The 21,186-nt window shown below is 38.5% G+C and overlaps 1 protein-coding gene across 2 annotated transcripts in view; it reads right to left on the bottom strand.

The window, feature by feature from the left end:
* tead1b (TEA domain family member 1b) overlaps positions 1-21,186 on the bottom strand; it is a 46,403-nt gene that overhangs the window by 5,635 nt on the left and 19,582 nt on the right. The window contains exons 4-12 of one of the 2 annotated variants that reach the window (XM_054613907.1): positions 10,935-10,999; positions 7,320-7,382; positions 7,172-7,234; positions 5,289-5,300; positions 4,254-4,385; positions 3,940-3,986; positions 3,778-3,836; positions 2,578-2,696; positions 1,124-1,297 (exon numbers count right to left, since the gene is read on the bottom strand). In XM_054613907.1, coding sequence (XP_054469882.1) covers positions 1,124-1,297; positions 2,578-2,696; positions 3,778-3,836; positions 3,940-3,986; positions 4,254-4,385; positions 5,289-5,300; positions 7,172-7,234; positions 7,320-7,382; positions 10,935-10,999 — 734 coding nt within the window. The remainder of the gene's footprint in view (positions 1-1,123; positions 1,298-2,577; positions 2,697-3,777; positions 3,837-3,939; positions 3,987-4,253; positions 4,386-5,288; positions 5,301-7,171; positions 7,235-7,319; positions 7,383-10,934; positions 11,000-21,186) is intronic. The other variant, XM_054613915.1, reaches the window with a different exon arrangement.

Below are 21,186 nucleotides of genomic sequence, written 5' to 3'. Positions count from 1 at the left end.
CAAAAAATGAAAAAAAAAACAATCTTTAGTTTTTGAAGAAGAGAAATGCTCTCTCTGTTGAATCCGCAATACAATATATATTTTTTTACCACTTGGGAGCAGAAGAAAAGATGTGAACATAACATGAAAATATCATCACCTTTGAAGTTGATATGGCTTATTTACACATCGGTCTTTTTTTTGCTCTATTTTTGGTCTCTACCAACTCCTGGTTTCTTGAATACAAACTACAAAGACAACACACTATGAAGACTAGTATTAAGTACATACATACTGTATACAGGATGGAATTGAAATCTCTGTAGTTTTAGGGGAAGTCAGAATTTGGTTGAAATGTGAAATCTAAAAATGTTAATTTTCTCTCTAATTGTCTAATCAAGAGATGTCGAGATTAAACATGTACATCGCATATCAAATTAGAAGGTCTCGGCCACATCTGAAATAAGCATGTAAATGTGTCCATATCGGAAACGAGATTCTAAAGAGGATGAAATGAAGTTACGTTAAAAGACTGATTAACAAGGTCGACTGGTCTACTCCCGGAGTGCAGCCTTTCTATGCCCTGAACATCCTGTTCATTATGTATACAAAAAGAGGAGACATCCTCCTACAACATTCTCCTCCTTCATTAAGCAAAGCAGTTATACATTCATTATTGTGCAGATTCTGTCTTTCATTTGAAATTTAGATTGGTCGGTCACTTCAAAAGGAATTTGAGGGGACTTGGTCCAAGTGCACACGGTCCTACTTTGTTGGCTGCCGCTAGTTAGCATTTTGCATCAGGGAGGAAATACATGCAATGTTTAAACAGCCATTAGGAGTGCAACCAGGTCACTCCATTGTTTGGAGATATTACATTGAATTAGTGACTGCTTTGATCAAAAGCTCTCCTGCTATGCAAGTCCAAATATAGCCGAGTGCATTCTGCAAACATTAAGAGAGCAATCTCCTCTATGTAGACTGATTACACCCAATCACCAAAGACGAACCTGAGCAGACTATTCCTGATTCTGCCATCAAACATTTCACAATGATGTTCATACGGATGTGAGTAAAAAAGCAATCCAGCTGAAACACTGTCATTTTACATGAAATGTATCAATCCTGTGGCCTTAACACTCACCCAGAATTTTATAAGGAAGAAGGAATTCTGGGGGCCTTTTCCATACAGCTCCTTCAGTCCTCCCTTCTTTTCTGGGAATTTGTCATAAATCTGACGAATGTCCACAGACTCCAGCAGGGCGTCACTGTAGGAATGATTTGTCTGTCCGATATGTACAAATAGGTGCTTGTTGTACTGAAAGAGTAAAAAGATAGTGTTAGAAACATACTTAAACATATGGTGTTCTATTTCACGTTATATAATAAAAGATATATGTATTAATATTAAGAGAGTCCATCAACACAGAAAGGTTAACTGAAACAAAATTAGCCAATTCTGACAAATTAACCACCATAATAAACAGGAGGTGGCTAGGATCAGATTGGTAACAATACACCCTCATGATGATAACCCTGTGCAACATTGCTGTTTATTTGCCTGTGTGCATGGTTTTATGATGTAAGAAATTAGGAAACATCATTTTGCTCAAATAAAGCCCAAAACAAACTAATCCCCTAATTTGTATTATAAACCAAGACGGGAATGCCAGGCTGCTTGACCCAAATCTTCATAGCTTATTAGTTGTGACTTTTTTTATAAGCAATCTCAATATATCTGACCAATTAAATTAGGCAAAACCATACAGTAAATTAATTTATTTCTCAGAGCATTATTCAGTCTTCACTCACATGAAAAACAACATTTCTATATCAAAGGCAACTACAACCAACCTAAATTGAAAATATGGAATGAAATTTGAGGGCTTCATGTTTGAAAAACATTTTTTTTTTCAACAGAGAATATTTGGATTTGAATTTAACAGAGTGGATGCATTTTATGGTCTGTTAAACCTCAAACTCACGATGAATAGCAAAAAGCAGAAAGAGACGCAAATCAGATAATAACATTTGATCTTCAGAGGTTTGTTGCTCTTGTCATGACCGCATGAAACCCTGTGGTACTGCACTTCAGTTTAAAAGCTCACAGAGCAGCCTATCCAGCGTGAAGCCTTTAGGGCAAATGCAACAATTTCAAGCATCAAGCTGAATGTTAGATTAATGGCTGCTGTCACGCCGTAGTTATACCAGAAGAAAGGGCTCAGGAAAATAGGGAGAAATATTAAAAAAAACTGCTAAAGCAAACAAGAAATGTGAGACTTGAATTTGTCAACTCACACTCTGTGAGTCTGTGGATCGTCTGGCTGAGCTGAAGTCTGCCACGTAAATACAGTTTTGTCATGCCTTTTAAGGAACCGATTAATATACAGTCCTTCATTATTTCTGCAGGTTTTCATGCTGTGTGTCCCTACAGGCCAGGCTTCTCCCCTCTCAGCTTGTTTTGGCCTCTTGTCAGCTGACTCCCTGCCTGGGAAAAGGTCCCAGTGTATTGATAGAGCAAAGCGCTGGGTGATAAGAGGTGGGAATGAACACCATGAGATAGTGATATTTCATGCTTTAGTTTAATGCTCCACTCACTGTGTCTGGGTCTCTCTGTTGCTCTAGGAAGGCGGAAAACTCCACCAGTCGGAGTTTAGATGTACCGATGGAGCGGCCCTGCCATGCTGGTGCCGTTGGAGCTGCTGTGGACTCGTAACCTACGGTAACGCCACAAAAAAAATAATCCTGTCCGTGGGTTTTTGGTACAGTACAGCTACATTAAGTTAATTTTAAGACATTACAACAAAAAAGTATTATATATTAGAGATATTGTTTGATAGGTTTCATTTAAAAGAAAAACAAAGAAATCGATAAATGCTTTTTTCCCAACTTTTAGACAGGATTCATAATTTACAATCAATCTTGAATCACAAAAAACACCTTACATGAGTAAAAAAAAAATCATGTGAATTAGAGATTGGGTTTTCTTTTCTTTTTTTTTATTTTATTTATATGAGCAAGTTTTTAAAAGCAAAAAAAATTCTGAATGAGGTTAATATGTTGAATGACAGGATAAAAACAAATGTGGATACAAAATAAAAAAAAAAAAAAAAAAATGTTTAAATTAAATTAAAATTAAACCTTAGCTGCTAAAAAAAACCTTAAAGCCAGAATAAGTGTAATTTCCCTAAGAAACCACGTATAAACTCTAGGAATAAGAATAATCCCTCTCAATAATCACTTAACACCTAATAGAAGTGTGTGGCGGTCTATGTATCTGCAGTGACGCAGTCCCCTGCCTGTATTTTCTTATTGTGCTGTGTTTGGGACGTTTCTTGACATCAACCTCTATAAAAATGCAGTGACCAGGTGCCACATCTTAAACACACATCCAAGAGCTTGCAAAAAAGCGCATGTATAGCGAGGTGAAACTCCAAGCGGACAAAAGCTCTTTATAAAACTAGCTTGAATCTGGAGGTGGCTTTCACCCGCTGGCGAGTGTCCTAGCCATAACTGTGGTCAGGGGGCTTGTACTTGAACCAGGGAGAAGGTGCCAACTTTGAATGTTGTATTGTATGCAACAGAGAAATTCCACTCATTCTGCTTTTACTGATAAAAACTGCGGTAGCTAAAATGTATTAAATCAATTGTTAAATCCTAACATTCACTTTCCTCCTCCCTCCTGGAGCTACAGATAAAGTGATCTTGGGGAAATGTAGGTGGGTCCAAAGTGTCAAATCCGGCTTTTATTGTTGTTGATAGCTCCCAATGATGATTTCTAATCAGGTAAATTCTTACTTGAAATGGCTGTTGTGACTGGCTGGATGGGATAGGCTTGCTGGGTGAAAGGCTTGATACTGGAATAGAGAAGGACAGAACCATTAGTGTACTATAATACATATGTTGCTTTAAGAGTTTTTTGTGAATTCAAGTTCTCTTTTTATTTAGTTTGATACTTACTCTTGTGAGGATCCTGCCTGACCCGCCGATATCATACCCTGCCATAACTGGAGAATTACATATATTAATAGAAAATAAGCAACAGAGAATGAATGTATTATTGTGATCAAAATGGATCATAGCTCCATGTTCAATGGATGTAGTTATCTTGACTAACACTCCTCTTGATAGGTTGCTTATCTGATAGTAGCGGTTATGCAAAGCTGTGGTGTGTAATGAGATTTGGCATGGGTGTCGGCATCGCTGGCCCCGAGGCTGCCCTGGGTGAAGCTGGACAGGATGGATCAATAGTGGGGTGCTGACAAGGCTCTTACCCCTGCTCCAGGGAAGGCTGGGCGCGGGATGCCTGGCAGGCCCAGCTTGTTGTGAATAGCCGTGGCAGAAACAATCTGAGCCGAGGACATGGAGGCCATGCTCTGGAGGGCTTTGTCCTTCACGGCTTGGTCCTTTAACAGCAGTCACAAAAGGCTTAGCACTCGCACAGAAGGGGAAGGTGGGGCATGTTGCAGAGGTAGCAACAAACAAAATCCAACAACACACTAAAAGCATCACCGACCTCTTTCACAACAGTAAACTGCAAGCAGGTTAAATGAAGATTTAAGTGCATCACTATTTAAGTGTTTTTACAGGAATGTACTGAACAATGACTATTACATTCCAATATACAGTGCAATAGCTGTGGTATGCACTTACACGAAAGTTTGCTTGTTGACTAATCTACCAATAAACTACTTTCAAAAAACTTCTATTAAGGCTGCGTTTGTCTGTAAATCATACACATCTAAACATTGTCAAGAATGTCTCAAGTAAAACTGAAGGACACCAGTCCCACTTGTTTAAGAAACTTCACTACTCTAGTTAGTTCCTTATTCCTAAATCTTTGGATTTAAGAATGGTCTTTAAGAGTGGTCCGTTAATTATCAATATATATATAATTGTTTATGGTAAATAGCCATGCTTAATGGTAACAAAGAGCCATAAAAGTGCACTGCACATTGCATGTTGTTTTGGACATAGTCCTTTGTTAATTAGCATACACAAAGATGTATAAAGTCATACTGAACTTGTTAAATTCAGTTACTACAGCAGAGTGCACAACTAGACAACACATACACACTAGCAAACCCATGCAGACTCACTGGTGGCAGAAGCTAAAAGGTAAGCATGCTGGGGTCAAGCTACAGTATGATAATGGTATGATGACACAATGAGAAACCACTAAACTGGAGAAACACTAGACAGCAGCTACTGTGTCGCTATGGAAGGAGCACAAATGCAAAACTAGTAGCCGAAAGAAAAAGCAGGCCCTAATAAAGACAAAGACAAACAAACAGAAAATAAATACTTACCATGCTTGTAACCTAAATGCAAAAAAGAAACAGGGTTTTGTTGTAAATTCAATTATTGTAAGTAATTCAACATTTATTAATAAAACGTTTATATAAGTCTGCATGACAAAGTCTGTTACCTACAAACATCAGTAAAAAACAGCACCACACAAATGTGCAATGAACACATTATAACAAAGGATTATGAAATTTGTATCTAAATTATCCTTGGACTCTGTGGCGAGTGTCTTGCTCTCTATAATTTTCACAATCTGATCAGTAGTAATCAATCAAGACAAAACAACAGAACAATAACTTAATGACTGTATTTTCACAAAAATTCCATAGACAAGACCAGAAACAGCAGGTTTTCATTGATGCCCCCTGAGATGAAGGGCACACTCGTATTTCTCTTTGCCCCAACACTCTAATTTGCTTTTAATGAGAAAAGACAGGGATTCATACAAAAGCTGTCTGTCTTTCTTCAGACAGCCGCCTGTGCCCTTGAAAGACCAGGCAATGCTGCCAGTCCGATTCTTTCTGTCTTTTAACACGCACGCACGCACACACACGCACGCACACGCACACACGCACACGCACACAACCACACACGCACACAAATGATGGGTCATTAATTCGTGTTGGAGCAAAGTGTGAAAGTCAACGCACGAAGTCGGCTTCCCAAGAAAAGAAGAAAAAGGAACATGGGTGGGGTGTCCTTTGATATATAAGAATTACTTCATGCGATACCTTAAATTGCAGGTCAATATTAGTCAAGATGGCTTCTTTCACAATGCTTTTGTCCCATTTTATTCTGCCATTGTGAAAGGCTTTCAACAGTGATTTTAACAGAATTCATTATTGTTAAACAATTGACAAGAACGCTCTGAAATGACGACATCTGAACTGGGAGAAAGGAGAGCGGCTGACAGCCATGGCATTGTGAGAGTCTGGAGTTTTCAAAAGATTGAAGGAGGAACAGGGAAGCAGAGAGCATCTCAGCGAAAGTCAGCCATCAGACCGATTTCTTCGGAGCTTCAGCTCTCGGCCACTCAGCAGCAGCCAATGCCAGCATGCTTCCCGACGTTTGCACACTTTGATTGTGATATTTCTAAATTATTACAAATATGAAAAGAGTAATAATTAAAGTCTGACCAGTAAATAAACCAGGCAGATATATATAAAAGAAAATTACATTATTTTGAGTAAATCTAGGAATCATAATCTCTTTTGGTCCATCACTGTGGTTCAGACTGGATTGAAAATGAAATTTGGTACAAATATTCATGCTCTCCAGAGGAAGAATCCTCAGAATGAGACTTTTATTTTAATGCCACCTATAGGTTGACATCTGATGATTGAAGGACATGTTTCAAAAACTGTTTGATGGATTGTCATTGTTATTTCCCCCTCAGGATAAAATGTTATTACTTGTGATGATCTTATGATTTTTCATTTAGCACCCCCATCAAATTAAATAGCACACATTACACCTACTATCATCAGCATTTTAGCATTGTTTATCTTAGCATGGCAGCATGATGAGGATGTTAGAATTTTAGCTCAATGACCACCTAAAGTGATTGATAATAATACATTTTATAATTTTTTTAATGAAACTAAATGTCTTCACCATTCTTACAATAATTAATGGATATGATGAGCAAAGGCCTGTAAAGAAAAGTGAATAAATGTAGATGAAACCAAGCAGACGGGACAGTGACAGCATGTCATAGTGAGGGTTAGAAAAACTGGAGGGGGGTTAAAAAATGTGAACAGACTACAGTCAGCAAAACATTCAGGTTAGCAGGAATCAGAGCACCAGGCATTCACTCTGTCACCATGGGAAACAGGAAGTTAAGTCTCACAGCAACCAACAAGCCCAAAAGCAGAAAAGCGCATACCTTTAGCTTGGAATGAAACTCACGAGATTTCCTTCTGGCAAGAACCTGAATGTGACTAGACACCTGCGGGGTAGGGGAGGAAAACAAAGGAAGAGCCTGTAACCATGGCAATGAAAAGCCCCCTGCAACTGGGCAAAGCCAGACGTACCTTAATGGCAGCTTGGATTTCTCGAACTTTCTTTCTTGCTAAGACCTGTATGTGACTAGACACCTCCATTAAAAACAAAACAAAAGAGAAAATGTAAAATAAAAAAACAAGAAAAAACAAAAAAAGTACACAGTGGATTATACATTTCTTTGTTTAACAGACACTTGAAAGAGAAATGGTGCATAACAGAAGCATCTCCAAACCACACGTCAAGCTAACAGCCAATAAAGCGTTATGCTGTGTGTTGTCGTCACTTAAGTGAACTGATTAAGGGGGATGCAGGCCCCTTTAGCACACATTAAGAGCACCCAGATGCGATCTGCTGTGTTTTGAATGAGAATTGGCTAGTCTAGTATTCTTACGGGAGCTTGGCGAGGCATTTCACCGGCCAAGTTTATCTTCCAATGTTCACACAGTGCTAAATTATTTAATATTCTCACATGAAACATTCTGCAGTGCAAGTAACAGTTAGAAAGAGAAGTAATGTGTGTTGATGACAGGTTTGAGGGGCGTCTCCTCTGACTCTATTCAGAGGCCAATCACACCCAAGGAGAGTTTTCTTGTGGGAGCGGATTGATTTAAAAAGTGCTTCCTACTGCAGGTAAATTTTTATGTTATTCAAAATCTAACATATTTTCTTGCTATTAAGGTTTGTACACAAACTTGAGCTGAATATATAAGTAAATTGATTGATCAACTGAAAATAAATGAGCAATTATTTTAATCATTACTTAAGCAAAAAATGTGAAACATTCTCTGGTTCTAGCTTTTCCCACGTGAGGAATCTAATTATAAAGCAATGAATCTGTATGTCTTTCTTTCTGTCCATCTCTCCGTCTGTCTGTGTGTTCTTTGCATATCTCGAGAATCGCTCATCTGATCTACTTCACACTTGGCAGGTGTATTGCAGTTGGACCCAAGGGAGTGCTTTGTGGAATATGATGCAATTTGGACACTTGACACGCTGAATATTATTAAACTTAATAAACAAGCAAACAGCGCTCTGTGTAGCTGCAGGGGCGGAGCTTCAGGGCTCTGCAGTCGAGCACGTTATAACCTGACTTCACCTCAGCCTACACAGGAACAACGCCACTTTGCCATTGTAAATCAAATTGTATACATTTTGCTATAAATACTTATAACTCAAATAACGTTGCCACTGGCAAAATAACTCCGCTAAGCAGGGCCTGGCAAACTGCGCCTACTGCTTTTAAATGAACGGTTAAGTATGTTTTTGAATGCAGACTGTTCACAACATGGGCACCCCGTAGCGAATCTCACAAAAATAGGACTTATTTAAATAAACTGACCTCATATTAGTAATCTCAATGGTTACTTTTTTGCATGAAAACATATTAAAACTTAATAAAGTGACATATAATCAGCGTTTATTAACAGCACAGAAAACTTTATTTCTAAAAGTAAAAATATTAGGTATAAGAAGAACTTGTAATACTGCACAGTAAAAGTCCTGCATTCAAATGTTTACTGTGAAAAGTGAAAGATAGGCACTATCAGCACAATGTACTTAAATTTACTAAATGTCTGTTCAAGGAGGATCTTTCAATCCTATGATACTGGATAGTTTAATGAATAATAATGCAAACATTTTTAATAGTTATATTTTTTATCTGCTACTTAACCAGTATTTCTGTAAGCTAAATGTATAAGTGTAATGTACCCTCTGAAGTAGAAGTACACAGTAGGTAGTATACAGCAGATTTGCTTATTTTTTAAGTGCTTTGGGGCCTTTTCAAAGTTATTTCTGGGTAAAACCAGTTACAATAGTAACATGATTCAATATTTTTCATATAAACATAATAAACCTTCAGCTGTCCCCAGCCACTTGCCTAGCTTGCCCAACGGTAAAGTCGGCTCCTGGTGTTTTTTCCTGAAACCGAGTCTATTTCACTAGTTTTTCTGAACGTGAGTAGCCGCTGCCTGTGTGTGTGACACAACTATGCCCTGGCAGGTGTATTGCTGAGGACTCAAGAGAGTACAGTGTCAAGTGTGAAGTTGTTTGATTGAGAAAGCTGCTAGCAGCAACACCTTAGGCCAGGCCTTCATCCCACTCTGAACAGGCATGTTTTGAACGTGCACACTAGTTATTGTAAATTCAACATTTTGGGGTTTGGGACATTTGGTCGGACAAAACAAAACATTTAAAAGACGTCACTTTGGGCCCTGGGAAAATATTCTGGTTATTTTTCAAAAAATGACATTGATGAAACGATGACGAAAATAATCATCTGATTAACTGATAATGAAGATAAGGGCTGCCGCTAACAATTATTTTCATTTTTGATTAAACTGACGATTATGTTTTCAATTAACTGATTAATTCTTAGGGCTTGAAAATGACAGAAAATACCCAAAAGTGTTTCCCCAAGTGGACATATTCGCACAGCTTGTTTTTTTGTCAATCCGCCACTCCAGAATCCAAATATTTTATTTACTTTCATAGGAGACTCTTAGAAGACTCAGAAAACCAGTAAATGTTGACAAATTCGCCTAAAAAAAAGATTATCAACATTTTTGCTGATAAATTTAATCTCGATTGACTTGCCATTCCAGCTCTAATGAAAATACTTGTTAGTTGCAGACTTAAAAAAAAACACACAGCAATCACACACACATACAACATGCATTTAAACTAACAATAGAAACAGATGCTTGTTTCACAGAGAGTCACAGAGAGAGAAACCACACTGCCTTTCTGCTCCAGACTGATCAATTCAAACACAGTGATTGAATGTCACTGCAGACACTGGCTTGTTTATCATTGCCATTCAAGACTGTGGTCATACAGGGGATTTCCTGTTTCGATGGAAGATCAGTCAGTGGGTTTCATACTATTACTGAAGCACCTTCACAGCTGCTCATTATCAGCCAATGTGAATACACGAATCAATTGCATACTTTGTTTTGTTTTACCTCCATTATTCCTATGATAAATACATATAAGGTAAAGATTAAGAGCCATGTATTCCATATAATGTGCATTACATTAACATGACATATTACAGCACAGACTTGTAAAGTCATCACAGCTTGATTCAGAAATCTGAGCTGAACGCTGTGATTAGAGTAGTGAGTCCGCAATGCACACAGTGTGTTGCAGAAGACAGGATGCACTCTCAGCTAATACTCTCTTTGATCAGAGATTGTACCAATCTATTAAGGCATCCACCTTCCTATTAATACAGGCTTCTACTCCGACCAAGAGCACGACCTCCATGATTTAGTCATGAAGCAGAATACTTGCACTGTTAAGCTACTGTGGCTCTCTTTTAATGCTCTTATGTTTATGGTTCTCGGCTGCTTCTGTAGGAAATGAAAGGCTGCATTTAAAAGGAGAAATTAGCTTTTAAAAAACCTGCTACAGTTCTTACACAGTATGTGTACTAATAAGTGACAATTTTAGAAAATGTCATAATCTCGGGGCATCTGTTCATGCAACATAGCAGTGACGGGGGACTTGTCAGCCTTAGAAGTCTCTTCGAGAGCTAAGCATTGTGTTATTCTGTCTGGAAACAAAGGCAACAGTCTGCCTGCATTCAGATTTGACAGCCCTCTGACACTCATGCAAGAGAGACGTCTCTTCTCTCGTCTTACCTGCTTCCGAGTCCTCGTCTTCCCGGTCCGAAGCTTGATGTATCTGGCTATCAGCTCATTTCGACCTGCGTGAAGAGAAAAATGAGAAATGTGTTTGTTTTAAAAAAAAACACACAAATATTTACAACAAATAACATGAAATATTTAGAGATAAACTAAATATTAAATATCAAGTGAGGAAGGGAAATATTTTTTGCAAGACATACATAAGAAGAAAAACATTATGGCCATGAACATTCATTTTTATATAGACTCATGTAGTCTCTATGGTTCTTGGCTTAGTTTTTTAACACTCAAACACATGCAAGTTATGTGCTACAGTTAACATAAGAAACATAAAAATGTGAATATTTTTTGACCAAGGGAATAAATACCTTGAACCTAGTCTAAAAATATAAATTGTAAATAATTGATTTTTGAAGCTGGCTGACCATGAGGGGCTTAAGTCACAATGTGATTCATATAAATATATTCACAAAGCTACAACTTTTGTAGGAAGTAGTCATAAAATCAAAAACAAAGCTATAATGCAAACTACAACCATAATTGTAGGTGCATGCAAATCATAAGGTATGTGTATATCCTAAACAAACAGGATCCAGTTTCCCAGTGAGAACACAATGTGCCATAAGCATGAAAAAAAAAAACCTCGCAGCAGCACTGCCTTTCAAATTAATCTAATTCAGTCTCATTCTCTTCAAAGCCCGGTGCTTTGAAAGGAAACAGACCTAGCTGTTCATACTATTACAGAAAATAATGGCAACTGAATATATCGGGTTTAAAACAGTGCAGCTCTGACTAAATTATAATTAAAGCATAGCTTTGTAGAGATTTCCAATTAACAACGGCTCCAAACATTCTTCTGCCCTCAGCTCTGCTCTAATTGCTATAGCAATGCACATGACCCCTGCTTAGCCCTTTCATATGGTAATAACATGCCGCCAACAAAAACTATTACACAAATTATAGGTAAGGAGGCACTCTAATTATGTGTCCAGCTGTAGCCAATCAATGCCATGGATCTGCTCGTCTCCTCTATAAAATGCACCGAACCCTCAATATAATGAAACATTTTTCTACATTTACCTCATTATCATTTAAAGGCCTTCTTTTTGTTATGACACAATGGGACCACAACGTACCAGATATGTGCTAATAAGCCGTGTCTTAGGTAATCAGAAGAAAAGGCATTTTCAATGAATGGCAGCAAATCACGGATCACAGAGTGTGACAGATCGCAAGAGTACATCCCAAAGATAGAAAAGAGCAGAATATATGAGACATGTTGCGTAAATAGACAAGACAAGACAAGACAAGAAAACACTGATGGATGCTTATTGCTTGTTGTTTGTTAAATGGAAATATAAGCTAGCCAGTTTGAAGCATCATCTTGTGATGTTTAGGGCTCTTGTAAGCTGCTCAGGAGAGCTAAATTAAAGACAAGTCAGTCTGGGTAAAGCAGCTTGAATTACAAACTAATCCATGTAGCAAAGCTGCAACTAAGAATTAATCTGCTTATATTGTTTGGTCCAGAAAATGTCAGCAAATATTGAACAATGACAACTTCTCTGAGTCCATGATGATTTTAACCCTGAAACTACAAAACCCCAAAATCTTCAGTCTTCTGTCATAGAAGAAAACCAGAAAATATTTACATTTGAGAATCTGGAACATTTATCTAAAAAGATAACACCAGAGATCAATTTGTTACCAGAGTTTTTTTTCTTTGATGTTTTTTTCTTTGATATTTTTTGTCTACGTATCAATTTATCAACTAACTGTTTCGGATCTACCACGTGTCCCTCATACCTTGTCGTTTTTAGGGTTAGGATTGGTCTTTTGAAAAAAGTGCTGATTTTAATCATAGGAAAATTATTGAAAACATATTGAAAAAACTAATATTTTAGGCCAATGTAGTATTTTATAGACTCTTGACCAGTAAAAGTAAATTTTAGCTTTCATTAAAGCTCTAAGTTTAACTAACATTACAGGGTATAAACTTGTCAAAAACATGAGATCTTTGATACCTGCTGCACCTGGCGGTGTGCCACACCTGCAGATTTTGTTGTTCCACTGGAGGAGAGGGGGGAGGGGTTGGGCTTTGACGTCGAGCTGCAGTTTGTAACAGGTTGACCCCGTAGCTGTTTTCACTCTGAACATTTAGGCGAGGCCAGCCTGACTGAACCCAGCCACGTGGTCTCACAGGACAAATAAATAACATCTGGGGATTCACAATGTCAGCCCGCCTGTCGACAGTGCACGCAGTGTAAACTTTACCAGATGACGCCTGGGCCTGCACTATTTTTACTCATTCACACACTGTGGAAGCATAAGATGACAATACAGGCATTCATGCAAACTCCTGATTCCTAGATCAAAGCACACAAATGGCCAGCTGAAAGCTTGCTTACTGTTGAATAATTCATTATTTTCACCAGGCTGGAAAAAAAACCTCAGTGGGTCCTGGCTGGCATGCATTTCTCTTTTTCTTGCCTGCCTTTGCACTGCAAAACAGCAATTGCTGAAAAAATGTCGTGTACACATTCACAAAATGTGCTATAAACACAACTCCACCTGACATTACAATAAAGAAATTGTTCCCCACAAATAATACAGAGCAGTTTATATTTGTGGCATATGAAACGTCAAAAAAGAAAACCTGATCAGGAAAAAATGAACAAAATTGGTTTCAAATTATACGATTTAAAGAGCTTTCAGGTCAAAATTGTTTTGTTATCTTATGTTAATTCCATGTGCAACGATTTCACATTCATTAAGGGAAGTTTGTGCACTTCTGCATCTTTATTAACACAAAGCTGTGAACATCTCTTCACGAAAATTTGTTGATAAGTGTCACCAACGCTGCTGACATTTGAAATGAATTTATCATCTTACAGTATGTCTGGTGGCTGTTTCTTAGCAGAAGATTTCAGTGTTAACTACCAGAAATCAAGATAATTTGCCCAGAGGGGATCCAATCAAGTGAATACTGAGTTTGATAGAGAGCATTGTACACTAATGTGATATAAAAAGTTATTTTCTGTAACGTCGTAGTGTACTGATCAGCCAGGTCACATTTAAGTGTAAAGTGTGAACACGTATATGCATGCGGCTGAGCTCTGATCTGCCGCATGCATATACGTGTTCACACTTTACACTTAAATGTGACCTGGCTGATCAGACAGTGATTGAATATATTCAATCACTGTCTGATTGAATGTCAGTCATCAACAACTTTTCTTATTAATTATTCACAATAAACGTCCACTGTTATTTTGTTGTATTTGTATTTAAAGGCTTTTATTTTGAAGCAGCAAAATCAGGAAATGTTGGGTTTGAATCAGCAGTAACTTAACACAAGACAGTGGGTCTCAGCTGTGCTACAGCCCCGTTATTTTCTTTGCTCCAGCTCGGGAGATACTGACTCAAGTAGCTGGATTGGGTTTCGGTGACAGTAGGCCAATCTGGTATCGGATACCATTAATTTGAAATATAACAATTCAGTAGATTTACAGCTATGCATTTATTTTACATGTCATTTAAAAAAGGTGTCCTTTTGGCCTCCACTTGGCCAGCCTGAACTCGCCTCTGAATCTAAATAACTCTGGAGGATCTGCAACATATGAAAGGCACTCCAGCAACAGCCCCACAAAGAGACGGTGGCTCAACTTTCTCTAGACCGACCCCAAGTAGCTGATTCCTCTTTCAGCCAGAAATCCAATTTGGCCCTCAGCGTCCTTCCTCCATGGAACCTGGGACAGCCTCCCTCTGTTGTGAATAACAATGGAGGTAATTGTCACAGTCCACTGTGGACCAACCTCAGAGATACCACACCCAGGAATAACTTCTTATACCCTACTTAAAACCGCCAATGTCTAAATCAACTTTTCATGAACTCTACACCCTTGACAACACATGTAGCAAGGAGTTTTCTGCTACTCTGCATCCCACAGTCACATCTCATCCATTTATATTTATCGTATCTATCACACTGGAAAAAACATCAGACCTCTCTCTATCTGATATTAAATGGGCTGCTACACAAGCCAATAAACAGGTTGCCTCATACGACCAATATTTACCATTTGTAAATAAAGTCACTTCTTACACAGCAATCCAATTCAGAATGTCTTTCTACAATCTACTGCGTGTTATGTCAGTTCTCATTGACAATTAGGGGCCATTAAATTAACCTCTCAAAACGCAGGTAGTGGTAACAAGTTTGGGACATTTATTGAGTTGGTCCACAATGAAGACAGCCATTGAAACAGAACATAATTAGGTTATCTTCCTTGTATTCTGTCCTTCTTCACTGACATTTCCATATGGAAGAAGAGAGCGAATCATCTACTCCACTGATAAAGATTCAAGATTGAAGATTGATAACTTCCAATGTCCAGCAGCAAGACAATTGAAGATAATATATTTAGTTATAAAGCTAAAGCTCTGGGGCAAAAGCTGTCCTTCAGTCTGTTGTGATTCAGTGTAGGTATTTATACAATGCAAATCTGGAACTATGTTCAATCATTAGTCTTTTGTAATAGCTATTAGAGCCTGTACAGGGCTTCTTGTTACATTAATTAATTCTCTCCCTCCGTCCCCCTGTGGATGTGAAGACCCTCGCAGTAGAACATAGAAATGTACAAGAGAAAGAAGGTTTATTGAGGCTTCTCCCTTTGAATAAACTGGTGCATACTGACATTCCCTCTATGGATTACAACCTGGATGAAGCCTTTGCTCTTCAGTTCTGAGGGACTGACACCAAATCGTGACCTTTACGGTGAACTGATAAACACTCGGTTATCAGACTCTATTGTTGCTGCGTTTTTCAATCAGCTTCTTACAGCATTGTAGTCCTACATAAACATACAATTCTTTGCTAGATTTTTTTTAATATTTTGGTTTCACCTGAAATTCTTTTGTATTTGTGTTTTTGTCTGATGTCACATGTTTCTGTGCACTAATCAGGATTCAGCAACATTTGAAGTTTCTGAGTGGTTAACTCAGTAAGGGTCTTCTTTTCAATATAACTTTGATTGTTGGTTATTTGTTCATTAATGTTCAATGTTATAGATAAATAATTGAGATTTTAAGGGAGGTCTTTAACAACACATGTTGTAGAAACACACCACCAGACAATAAAACATACCTATACAAAGCATTAGGGTTCCAACCACTGTTATGGTCATGTTTCCTTGATTACTCTGTTCATCATTTTCTTTGATATTCTGACTAAATTGTGAAAAGATGGATATAGCCTATTTCAACATCTTGTTTTATTTGACCAACAGCCCAAAGGTATTTAGTATATACCACAAAGATAATAAACGTATTCTTTAGAGCTGGATCCAGTGAATGTTTGTGCTTGAAAAATTGCTAAAATGATTATCAAAATAGTTGCAGATTAATTTTCTGTCAATTGAATGTCAAAAGGTTTTATGATTAATATTCTTGTAATTTATTTTGAGTGAAAAACACTTCATACATTTGATAAAATGAATAATAAAGATTATAAAGTTACTCTTGCAGCTATCAGATACAGAATTAAAAAAAAGGAATCCAGCTTTTACGCACATTAAAACAGGTTTTACAAAATTAATATAGAATAAAATAAAAGGGAATCACCAGGCAAATCCATACCACAGATGAATTTTACATGGCTTGTTTTTTTCATGTCTAAATTAATAAAGCAGCATTGAATGAAACACAAAGGCATGTCATTGAATTCACTAGCAAAGCCTTGATGCACCTGTGCAACATAAATCCTCGGGCTAATTTAAGTAATGGCATATTAAACAATTTAACTGGCTTGGTTTCGTCCTTTGAGCGGCAAGAACAATACTTTACTGCTCTGCTCCAGTTTTTTTTCTTTTTAAAAAGCATCCATTTCCTGTAACAGCACTTTTTTCTAATGCAGGCACAACCACAGTCACATCTGGCCCAGCACTCTGCCATGAGACGGCGCTGGGCCTGGCCGAGAATCAGTCGGCAGATTGCCTACATGTGTGTGTGGCTCCCACCGCTCGGCTGTCTCTCTCTCTCTCTCTCTCTCTCCTCCCTGTCTCTCTCTCTCTCTCTCTGCGGGGCCTGAGAGGGCAGATGTACACATGACGCTGCCCGGACTGTGACGACAGAGCTAACATTAACCCGTCATGCAATTCTTCATTTTCTGATCAGAACTAGTTACAATACAGTTAATGATGCAACTTGAGCCTAAGTGATTATATAGACATTATTTCGACTAAGCGATTAATAAAAGGAAGTGATTGGAATTGGCAGGACAAACTATTATAAAAACAATCATTCAATCAGCCCTGTTCTGCTATTCGTCACTATATCCTGAAAAACACTCATTCCTAAAGTGAGCAACAAATATCCAATATACTTCTTTAATATCATCAAGATTATACATTTCCTAATTTTTAATAAACATTTGATTTAGTCTGTTGGTACTAACCTTTCTATTTAGTTTCTTCCTCTTTTAAGTTATCTAGACCAAAGCCCAGTATATGTTTTTCTCTCTCTCTCTCTGTGTTTGTTTCCGTGTGTTTGTTTCTGTGTGTGTGTGTGTGTGTGTGTGTGTGTGTGTGTGTGTGTGTGTGTGTGTGTGTGTGTGTGTGTTGTGTTTCCGTGTGTGTTTGTTTCCGTGTGTGTTTGTTTCCGTGTGTGTGTGTGTGTGTGTTTGTTTGTGTGTGTGTGTGTGTGTGTGTGTGTGTGTGTGTGTGTGTGTGTGTGTGTGTGTGTGTGGTGGGCCCGACACAATGGCCCCAGCTTTCCTGTCATCCGTGATAGATGACTCAAGGGTCTCAGGCAGACATTAGCATCACAATAGACTAAACCAACAATATGGAGGCATACTCCCAGGTTTTGGGAATAGCAGGCAGGGGCAGGAAGCCTTTTACTGGCAATATCAATGGGAAACCACTGCTTGCCAAGTGGAGGAGAACCTGTGGCTTGAAAGAAAATTGACAATGCCCTTTTTTGGAGGGAAAAAAGCCATGCTATCAGTTAAGCATCACGTTAGCCCTGGATGAGAGGCCAAAGGCAATGCTGGCGACAAGGTTCCAGTGTGAAGAATAATTTCACAGGAATGAATCAAGCATTACTGTTATACTGAGAACACAACATGTCAGTTATGATGGCCTAAACAATTACATCTAAATATAAAATCGACTGCAGATGGCCAGAGCCTGCAGGTGTTTCCTAAAATAGTGTTTTGCACATGTTTACACGTTTTTTCTCTCCGTTTGGTATTAATGCAGGTCACAGCGACCGAGCACTCAGGCCCCTTAAGAAGTGAACTCTCTTGTGGAAGTCAGACGATAATGTCAACTGATCGTATCATCTGACTCCAGTCCACCAGCTGCTTGTTACGGGATCTTTAACTTCTCGTATTGTTGAACCCTCGCACTGGAAGCGTGGGTCCATAAGAAAGACTACAAGACGTTGCATGCGTGACGCCACGATGATCACAAACACTAAGCCTATTCTCTGAGACACATTAGAAATCCCTCCTCCTCCACACACACACACACACACACACACACACACACACACACACACACACACACACACACACACACACACACACACACACACACACACACACACACACACACACACACACACACACACACACACACCATCCCAATGCCTGCGGGCTAAAACGGAAAAGTTGAAGCCTGTGTATCTTCTTACTAAACTGGCTCTGCATTTATGTATCATGTATTTGATTCAGTCGTCATTAACCAGGAAGTATAATGTACACAGTACACATAATTAAACTTTCATTGTTTAAGTATATTTTTGTCTTTTAACTCACTTTCATTCAGTAGAAGGTGATTATTATGGTAATCTTTTAACATTCTCTAATTTACATGAAGCAGTGTTTTAAATGTCTCATAAAATTCTCACAGGCTCTTTCAGTTATAGCCTCACATGAACATGGGTGTTCCACCCATATCCACAGGAAACAAGTCTATTCAGTCCTCATTTAGACAAGAAAAGCAGGGACATAAAAACAAGAAAGCCTACAATTAAGAGCAGTTTATTTTCAAGCCTGAGAATTTCTGAACTGAAGACCAATAGAGGCACGACGACAAGTGGGGTTTTCTGTTTTGTGTGTGTGTGTGTGTGTGTGTATCTACTTTTTTAACCTTTGACAATACATTTTGAATACACTGTGAATAAAAAGCCTGTCACTGTTTTATGACCAGGGAAGCACTGCCTTGGGTTTGTATTCTTGGCATGTACTTTTACTTGCACAGAAGCGTCTAAACATCTTTCTGGTGAACAAAGAGCTGATGTCATCAGCTTATATTAGTATTCAAATATAAAACAGTACTACGTCACAAATCTGCAAATTCATTCACCAAGTCAATTTATGTCACTGACCAAGTTTCAACCCAAATTTATCTAAAAATTTTAAAGGACTTTTCAATAAATCAGCAAAAGAAAAAGCTAAGTAATGCGTTTTCCATCCTCTACTCTTATGCTAATATGAGAAGTTGGTTGTGCTAATTATCTTATTGGGTGGCATTAAACCACTGCAGAAGAAGATGATGTAATAAATAGAAGTGCTAGTCAAACCTAAAACGATTTGAAAAACGTGATGGAAATATTAATGTTTGTTTCCTTAGTTAATATGAAGGACTTTACAGTCTTAGACTTTAAGTTAATAAGTATCACTCAGGGTTCAGCAACGGCACATTTAAGTTCTTTACATAATGCAGTGTGCAACTGTAATTAACAGCTCTTTAAAAATCCATTTTTTCTCTGGACACCAAAAGAAATCAATACTTAACATCAAATGACCTTATCGAGCTGGATAAAAGGCTTTATTGCATGGACTGGGTCAGGAGCGGTTGAGCTAATGTGTTAGTTGAACAGTGGGGGATTAAAGGTGAGGTGTTCTCTCAAAATCTTACAAGACATCACAAAGCAGCAGGTCACTAACCTGAGCCTTCCTGGAGACACTGAGAGGATTACAGCAGCCAACCTCTGCTGAACTGAGCCTGTATTCATACGGGGCTGAGGAGGCAACGACAGCCTCTTTATCACTCAGCAGGTCCAGCCCTTTCTATTTCCTCTCTCCCAGCTCTACGCCTCTCAGACGAGGCCAGAGCTGAAACCCACTAGTCCCAACTCTTTGCAATATACTCACAGGGGACCAATTTGCACAGGCAGCCCTTGTCTGAATCACTCTATCAATTAGGAGCCGCTGTGTTTATCATCACATACATTATTGTAGAGGTTGGCCTGGTCATTGTGTTGAGGTGTGCCTCTCAGGAGAGGGAAAGGGATGAAATAAACGACCAGGGAGAGAAGCCACAGTTGGACAGGCTGCTGGACTAATCTGAAAGGACGGCTGTAATTATGAGTCTCCCGAGGAACTGGCTGTGTGGCGAGTCCCTATGTGTGAACATGGCGCTAACAGTGAGGAAGGTGCACTGCCCCCCTTCTCCACAACAAAGTAAGACACGGAGTCAAATCAATATTTTCAATCTCTCTGGATCAATTCAGCATCTGAGCACAAAGGAAGACATGTTGGCTGTGACCAATATGGGTAAATGAAAAGTCAAACTTTGTGGTCGTGATGGGCTCTTCTGTCACGCATTCTTTTGTAATCATGAGCACAAGCTGAGGGAGTCTGGACTGAAAGTTGTAATTTAATCCAAGTTTGGAGAGAGGCAAAGCACCCAAATAATAAATGGCAAAACCCCCGATAGTCACAACGTAATAAACATAAACTTACTATTACATTACACGGATAATAGTATGATTGGTCATATATTATATTGGGGTCAGACCATAACACAGCATTGAGTATGATAATTTTATGGCTATGGTTACAGTCTTCCTTTGTTCCCAGGGATGCTGTTCAGTGTTGAGAGACCTTTCTCTATTCCACAAATAGCAGAGAAATAGATGACTGTCTCTGTTAGCGGTGGAGTGTAGTCCCTGTGCTCTGGATGAGAGAATAACACTGGCATTCAGATTCCATTCATATGTTGATTACACAAAAATGGTCCCATCAGTGTGAGATGATCTCATCAGAATAAAAGTGTTTCATCAATGGAATATGATGTAATCAGCACGAAACAGATGATTTCTATAAGAGAGCACGAAAGTGACACTGCATCTTTAAGAAGCCTGGAGTCTCACTGTGTTTTAGTCAAACAAAAGCAGCCAATTGGGAATGTGCAACCTGAAACCAGAAGCCCGACTCAGAGGGCCTCACACAGACCTCAGA

Source organism: Anoplopoma fimbria, chromosome 2, assembly GCF_027596085.1.
Source record: "Anoplopoma fimbria isolate UVic2021 breed Golden Eagle Sablefish chromosome 2, Afim_UVic_2022, whole genome shotgun sequence".
Taxonomy (NCBI): Eukaryota; Metazoa; Chordata; class Actinopteri; order Perciformes; family Anoplopomatidae; genus Anoplopoma; species Anoplopoma fimbria.
This window is presented reverse-complemented; position numbering and strand designations above follow the sequence as displayed.